Source organism: Gossypium hirsutum, chromosome A09 (assembly GCF_007990345.1).
Source record: "Gossypium hirsutum isolate 1008001.06 chromosome A09, Gossypium_hirsutum_v2.1, whole genome shotgun sequence".
Taxonomy (NCBI): Eukaryota; Viridiplantae; Streptophyta; class Magnoliopsida; order Malvales; family Malvaceae; genus Gossypium; species Gossypium hirsutum.
The window spans coordinates 33,531,635-33,540,055 of NC_053432.1; the positions used below are offsets into that span (position 1 = coordinate 33,531,635).

The window sequence follows — 8,421 nt, forward strand, 5'->3', positions numbered from 1 at the left end:
AACTAGAAAAATATTCAATTCAAATAACAAATTAGACAAAAAAAATTTAAATATTAAATTCAATTATTAAATATTACATTAAACCTATAAAAATATAGTAAATACAGCTGCTTGTCCTTTTAATTAAATTTTTTAAAACATGACATCACATGATTAACCATTTTAATTTTTTTTAAACATGTGGTAGCACATAACTTACTGTTGTGTAATGGTTTTCTTTACGCTTATTCAAGCAAGCAACAGGGTTTGATGCCAAAATAGGCCGTCCAAGGGCTTCTTCCAATCAAAACAGCGTCGACTCCAAGTTCCTCTTCCGGTCATGAACCTTTCCTTTGTCTTCTGCTTCTCTCTTTGTCCTTAAATTCATTTCCCTTTGTCCTTCTCCACCTGTCTCTCTCTCTCTGCTTCCTCCTTTTTATCGTGGTTGACTTGGCCTTCTTAAGCAAAAATTTGCTATAAAACCTTCATGCATTTCTCAACTCCACCCCATAAATTTCAAAACTGTTGAAGAAACAAAAGGAGAGCAATGTCGGGTGATTGGGGGCCTGTGTTAGTGGCAACGGTGCTGTTCGTGTTGTGCACACCAGGGTTGCTTTGTCAGTTGCCTGGAAACAAAAGGCCAGTGGAATTTGCAAACTTTCAGACCAGCCCCATCTCCATTTTTATTCACACAATCATATTCTTTGGCCTAGTCACCATCTTTGTGATAGCTATTGGAATTCACATCTACTCAGGCTAGAGCAGATAAGAGTAGGCAACGCTATCATGCTCCATTCCATGTTTATTCCTTACAAATTGTAGGTTTTCAGATAAAACTGTTCTAGTTTTTTTTCAAAATCTCAACATCTTTGGTGATTTACGTTTATTTATATCGTCTATATATATTTGATGTATGGATATGGTGAATCAGTGAAATGGTAGAACAAAGCAAATTACACACAGTTTTTACTTTCATGGAGGTTGCCATTGGTAGAATAAAGCAACGAGTTCTTGGCAGAAAATTCTGGAAACACCCCATGCTTGCTTAACTTCTAAAAGAGAAAACACAACTTTTTCCCAATTTGGGCTTCAACAACTTCCAACACAAAACAAGGTTAATGGAATCCAGTATACAAAGCAAAAACGGCATGAAAATAAACTGTCGAATGTCTCTTTAAAGGAACATAAGAACAAACTGTTTTAGCTTCAGGACAGCCTCAAAGATGTAAAAAACAAAGGATATGTCCACGCAAATAAGAAAACTCCCACCGAGAAATTTTACAAGAAAATAAAAAAAGTAGAGAAGAATATTATGTAATGGAGAGTTACAAGGGACATGACATGTTCCTTAAAAGCAACGAACGACCTCCGAACCTTAGGCAACATTGAAACGACGCTAACAAAGCGGTAAATGATGACCAAACCAAAGAACCAAGGAGAATAAACGGCATTAAAGCCAAAGAGATCTTCAAAACTAAATAATTACAAAATAAGGGCTAATTGTGCCAAACAACCTCAAAATATTGTCTAAACTGTAAATTAAGATCTAAAATTTCAAAATATTTAATTGAATCTTTAAAGTATAATGTATCAATTAGATCCTTTGTTGACCAATATGCCAATTTTTAAGTTTTAAATATCACTTAGAATAAACATCTAAATTAAATTGTAATCAAATGCACACTTCCCACGTGGAAAGCTTGGGCACATGGTGCGAATAAAATTTAAACACACCATATACAAACCACGTCATCTCGAGTATGAAGGTCAAGTTGCTCAATCTGGTAGAGTGCGAAGGTCGGTTAAGCAAGGAATTCTACAAAATTAAATCTAGGAATGTTAAATATCTTAATTAGCAGATCTTGGATAAAAAGAAAAGAGAGAGGAAGGAAATGTAAAAATAGGTTTCTGAAGCCTAAGTCAGTTGGGGGGCAATTTGCGAATGAGTCCTTTCTGATTTAGATTCCAAAATCGAAACAAAAAATTTCGAGATGAGGCTTTGGATACGTTGGAACTCGGGAAAAAATTGGGTCTTAGAATTATTGGAAATGAAGAAGATGCGGTTAAGGATTTGATGGATATTGAAGATAATATATTAAGGTTGGACATATAGGTAGGATGTTCTTGATAGTTCCATTTCCTTTTGGTTTGTCTTTTCCTGTTTATGGGTCTTGCTCTTTGAGTTTGGAGTGTTGGGTTCTTATCTTTACGAGGGTGCGTAGTCTCGGTATTGGCTTGGAGATTTTACTGAGGTATTTTGCAGTTTCTGCATGGTCCAGATGTGATGATTGTTGAGTGTGGCATCGTGAGAGTTTCTTTTGTCTTTTGTTCAACTTCGAGACTTGATTGTATTGGTCTGTCATTTGACCACTTTTTGTGGTTGTCCATGTTTATGTTTCCTTTATGATACCTGCCTTGTTGTTGAGTGTGGTTTAGCAGTTGGTTTCGAGATTGATCTCGTGTTGTAGGGGTGTTCTCTTTGTTTAGCTCTTGTACGGTTTTTGTGCCTCCTGTGGGTAATTTAACCCTTCGTCGTATCCCTGTTTTAGGGCTCTTTCATGAATATTAATTTTCGGGCTTAGCAAAAAAAAAAAAAATGGCACTGAAGTTTACAAATTGAGCAAATAAATTTAGAGAGAGTCGTAGAGGACCCATATGAATTCTATGAGCATTAAAAACCCTTGCCACATGCTAATGTCCCGGGCGTGCACAAAAGCAAGGTAAGAAATGAACTAACTTAGCATTTGATTCCTTAAAAAAAACTTACCATTTGATATTAAGAGCATTGCGTTTATTATTAAAACTAATATATATAAGGGTAGTCAAGAAATGCATTTTATATCAAAAGCAAAGTAAATCAAATAAATTACACTCATGAATATTGAATTGATATTAAATTAATTTGTTTAAAATGGAAAGAAATTTTTGTAATAGAAGCAAGGTCAGACGAGTAAATTTTGTTTGGATAAAATGTATACAATGGTTACAATAATTATTTATTCGCTCCACTCTACTCATTATATATATAATTATATAAAATTATCATTTTAAATTATATATATAATTATATAAAATTATCATTTTACGTTTTATATATAACTATTAAAAAGATAAATATATAAAAATTGTATATAGAGAAACTCTTATGTTTTATATTGAAAATTTTATGAAAATTTATGTTTACATATTTACATGTCTTTAAGAAATTTTAAAATTTTGAAATATTTAGTAAAAATCAAATTAAGATAAATAAGGTGCATCAAAATAGATATATTCAACATCCATATAAATACTAAATTACATATTCATGATAAATCAGAGTGAGTCGTGAAGCAAAATATATTAGTTGTGAATTTTGCAAGATGTTTCCTGGGTTGGCTTACATGCACATGGATAAAACAATTCTATTTAGGCTTAATTCTGCATAAAAAAATTACGGCTACAATATCGGTAAAACACCTCCCTGTTCTTTATATACACGAAATGAAAATCATGGAGGATCCAGCAAAAGGCCAAGGAGTTTTTTATTGCTAGTACTGGAAGTTAATTCAGCACAAAAACTAAGTAAGAGCTTCATCAACAACGTTTATCTAGTTTTGTCTAGTGAGTTTCTTGGAGCATAACTTGTTCAGAGTTTCTTTCAAGCTTGAAACGTTCTTGAACGGAAGAGATGTAAGTTGAAGCTTTGATATCAACAGCTTCATCACCAGCAAATCCGAAGAAGGTGTCGATTTGGCTTAAATTTTCTCGCTTCTTATCAGCTGCTGGTACGAAAAACGAAACCTGCTTCGGTTGCGAAATTTTGTAGTCGTGGAAGCTGACCGAAGCTGTCGTAGAAGAAGCCTGGTTTGGTTTTACCTTAGTGGTGTACGGCATCGCCGATAAAGCTGGTTTCGCGGCTCTGTAGAACGGCGTCAGCTTTGACTTGATGAACCCTCGGTGCTTCCGGTTGGACTCCATTTTGCTATTTGATTTAATATCAACTATGCAAATGGTGCGCAGTATGGCAACCCATAGGGTGGCTATATATAATAGGTGGAAATTGAGTGGGTTCACTTCAAAAGTGATTTTGGGTTCTTATGGGTTTTTATTCTAATTTTGTTTTTATCATTAGATTTTCTGAATTTGGATTTTTTTTACTCAATTTTTTTAAAGTTTATATTTTTTATATTTGATTTTTTTAACAAGTAATTTTTGGATTTTCATTGTCAATGACAACATGCGAATTAAAATATTCTCAATCATTGAACTAAAATGAATGTTTTTAAGCTTTAAATTTATAATTTATCCTATCTAATTAAAATAAAATACTTATTACTAAATTTTATTTTACCTTGCAAATAAGGATATAAATTAAGTTTCCCGTATAAAAGAAAGGATTTCCAAGGCTTTTTTTACTTCTATAATAAAAAACCAAAATGGTATCCCACTACCTTTATTTACGAAATTGTATGATAGAGGTGGCGGAGAGGTAGCACCACCATTGATTTCGATAGTCAATCATTTGACCGTTTAATAAATATATATTTTTTAAGGCTGGAGTGTTGTGGATAGGCGGCACCAATATACTACTCCTATACACGGGTAAAATGGGTTAAACTACAGGTAACAGTGGGTGAAGGGTGTCTGATAGGCGGCACCTAAGTGAAGGCTTCCTGAAAGGCAGCACCAATGGAGGCTTTGTCATAGGTGGCACCCTGTGGAGGGTTTGTTATAGGCCACACCAATTCTTATTTAACTAGTATTTTTTAACGGTTTAGAAGACAAGAATAGAAGAGGAAAAAATTATGTAGAAAAAGAGAAAAAGAGAAGAATTCGTAATGTCAGTAGATATTAATTTTACTTTTTGTGGCAATATATATATTTTTAAAATTGCATATTTAGATTTTTTTTTATAGATTTAGTGAATATGGATAATCAATTTTTCTGCATTCGTTTATTTCAATAGAGTAATTTTGATAACAACAGTTAGATGTATATTTAAATGTCACCAACAAATAACAATGAAATTTAATAAAAATGTCTCGGTTGATGATATGAAGGAAAGGATCAGTGCAACAATGGTTAGACATTGTAGGAGGAGGATCTCAAAACTATTCTACAAATTTCCAGTTTCAATAAATCCCATCAAATTCACCGAGATGGAATTAGTAGATGATGAAGACGTGGAAATAATGGTTGCTCTTTTTTGGGGATCAGAGTCACTAAATTGATCTGATTCAGTTGTTTGCTGAGTTAGCTGATGTGGAGCCTGTAACACCCCAAACCCGAGACCGTCACCGGAGTCGAATACGAGGTGTTGACAGACTTTTAAAAATTTTCCAGACACTATCCAGTCTGTGTACTAGTCGCTTCCAAAAATCACATCTTGAGTTTTACAACTCGAAAATCAGTTTTGTGATTTTCCCTGAAACTAGACTCATTCCCCACCTATGATTTTTTTCTAGAATTTTTGTCGGGCCAATTAGTACAGTTATTAGTCAAAGTCTCCCATGTTACAGGGATCGACTACCCTGACATTTGCGCATTACGACTTGGATATCTCCTTGTACAGGGATCCAATACTGATGCCGTTTTTCTATGGAAACTAGACTCAGAGAGGAATCCATGCATATATGGTATGACCCCTATTATCTCTGGTCAATTTATAGTGAATTTCCAAAGGCGGAACAGGAATCCAGAAACTGTTCTGGCCCCGTTCCACAAGAACCCGAATATCTCTTACTGTACTGTTCATATGATTGTTCGTTACTTCCATATGAAAGTAGGTTCATCAAGGTTCGATTACATAATTTATTCACTATTTAATTCCACTCCTACGAATTTATGTGATTTTTCAATTCTACACCACTGTTCTGTCAAAATCTGTTTCAAGGTAAACTTTACCTATTTTGTGGTTACCATGGACCACTAGGGGTTTTGCCATACATAGGTCCACATGTGATCATATTTAGCCATTCCAATGGCTGATCATTAGCCCAACACTTCCATTTCAAACCATAGTCACATCGTGAAACCATATATATATACATACATAAACACAAATGGTCTAATGCCATACTCCACTTTTACAAGCCATTTTCGCATGGCTTTACACACATACATCACAAAAGAACTTAAACAACAGGGGGTAGTCCTATACATGCCATATCCAGAGTTCAACTAAAGAGTACCAAAGAGCTTGATAGTGTAGATGACTTCGACTTCGCTGATCCCGAATCCGATAGCTAACGAACAAAATCTATAAACAGAGAGCCAAAGCAACCGGGTAAGCATTTTAAGCTTAGTAAGTCTCAAGTAATGAATCGGCTTTGACTACAGTATTACATTCACATAGCTAACTAAATCAACTTTATTAACACACATTCTCATAATCATACTTACTTCACACTTCATCAACATAATACACAAGGTATCAACCTTTCTAAAAGCCGAAAATTCGTTAGCCGATCGCACGAATACTATTTAAAACGAACCGACTTTTCCAATGCACATGCAAACATACCTTATCATTCGGGTTGGTCAAGCATATTTATTAAATTAGTTACAGCACAAAACACTCACATTCAAACCCAAGTTTCTTCGGTATTTAACCGAATACAGCCGCAAACACATTTGCCCTCGGGTCTTAACCCGGACATATCAACTCGCATAATTGCCTCGGGTCTTAGCCCGGATATATCATCTCGCATAATTGCCTTCGGTCATAGCCCGGATATATCAACTCGCATAATTTGCCTTCGGGTCTTAGCCCGGAATATATCATCTCGCATAATTGCCTTCGGGTCATAGCCCGGATATATCAACTCGGCATAATTGCCTTCGGGTCTTAGCCCGGATATATCATCTCGCATAATTGCCTTCGGGTCATAGCCTGGATATATCAACTCGCATAATTGCCTTCGGGTCTTAGCCCGGATATATCATCTCGCATAATTGCCTTCGGGTCATAGCCCGGATATATCAACTCGCATAATTGCCTTCGGGTCTTAGCCCGGATATATCATCTCGCATAATTGCCTTCGGGTCATAGCCCGGATATATCAACTCGCATAATTGCCTTCGGGTCTTAGCCGGATATAATCCAATGCTCATGCACACATATATCAATAATCATAACACATCCATATCATTTCTTCGTTACTAAGGCTCAAACACAAAACATTTATTAAAACCTTTCAATTTTCGGCTTAGTAGCCACACACAAAGAGCATGATTTCAATGGCTTTATAAGATAGTCTCTAAGCACATTCGACTATCCTCATTAGTATGACTATTCATTTCAATATAATTCAAGTAGGTCATTACTCGAAGACTTACCTCAAAGTCGTCGAACGACTTCAACGGCTATTCAATTATTTTTCCTTCCCTTATCGGATCTATTCCCCTTTGCTCTTGAGCTAAGTTCAAAAAATTTAAAATAGTCATTAATCGACTATTCAAGTAATTATTTTATCAGAATATAATATATATATTGGATCCGACTTTCACACCACATAGATTATAGTAGCTTTATAATAATCAATAAATAAATTCATCGGGCAAACTTTCATTAATGTTTACAACAAAAATCACATATTCACTACGAGCTGTTTTCCTGAGCAGTAGTTACTAAATTTACTTATAACTGGAGCTTACTAAACTCCAAATCACTTTTGCCGGTTAATTTTCCCCTGAATATAGACTCGTATATCTTCCATCCATAAAATTTTCAGAGAATTTTTAGGCTTGGCCAATCAATACCAGATTTTTCTTAAATTTCCCCTATTTCACTGTTTTGACTATTCTGACCACTCCATCACTACGATCCAATTTCTCACCTTTTACAAATTCCAAATGTGTGTATTTAATCTCATTTGAAAATAGACATCATTAAGAGTCTAAGCATATAAAATTTTATCTTAATAATCATTTTTGTACAAATATAATGATTTTCTAAAAAAACAGAACAGGGGAAATCCAGCAGTCATTTTGACTTCAGCCCCACAATACTTCAAATATCTCTAGATCGGTAACTCTTTTGTTTCTATAGTTCTTTTGTAAGAAAATAGACCCTTGAAGCTTTAATGACATAATTCACTCAGCTTCTAATTCAATCCTACAAATTATGGCGATTTTTCGAAAACCACCTTACTACTGCTGTCCCAAGTAGATTATGACCTAATACAACATCTATATAGGTCTTCTAAGTAACCATACCGAACATTTAGTAAGCTAAGACCGATTCATTTTGTTCAAATTAAAGTCACACTCCCTTAAAAGAAATTCTAGCTTCTTAACTAAAGCTACTACTTTCTTTAAAATTAAATACAATGCAATAACATTTAAAACTATATACCGAATTTGTCACACAATAGTCCTTGACCGAAAGTCTTGACTCTTAGCTACCCTAATGTCATTCCTTGAAACACATCGAATATCACGTTCAACACCTCCCATCAA

General features: G+C 34.7%; 2 protein-coding genes across 2 annotated transcripts; one reads left to right on the forward strand and one right to left on the reverse strand.

Annotated features, from left to right (window-relative positions):
* The first annotated feature begins 254 nt into the window (after positions 1-254).
* On the forward strand, positions 255-865 carry LOC107934040 (uncharacterized). The gene has a single exon (XM_016866376.2). The coding sequence runs from the start codon at positions 527-529 to the stop codon at positions 737-739; it is 213 nt and encodes a 70-aa protein (XP_016721865.1). The 5' UTR covers positions 255-526; the 3' UTR covers positions 740-865.
* A 2,714-nt stretch (positions 866-3,579) lies between these two features.
* Positions 3,580-3,939, reverse strand: LOC107934036 (uncharacterized). The gene has a single exon (XM_016866372.2). The coding sequence runs from the start codon at positions 3,937-3,939 to the stop codon at positions 3,580-3,582; it is 360 nt and encodes a 119-aa protein (XP_016721861.1).
* Between the last annotated feature and the right edge of the window lie 4,482 nt (positions 3,940-8,421).

What these genes read in the sequence shown, in the direction of transcription:
- LOC107934040 (XM_016866376.2), top strand. Translation starts at nt 527, where the DNA reads ATGTCGGGTGATTGGGGGCCTGTGTTAGTGGCAACGGTGCTGTTCGTG.
- LOC107934036 (XM_016866372.2), bottom strand. Translation starts at nt 3,939, where the DNA reads ATGGAGTCCAACCGGAAGCACCGAGGGTTCATCAAGTCAAAGCTGACG.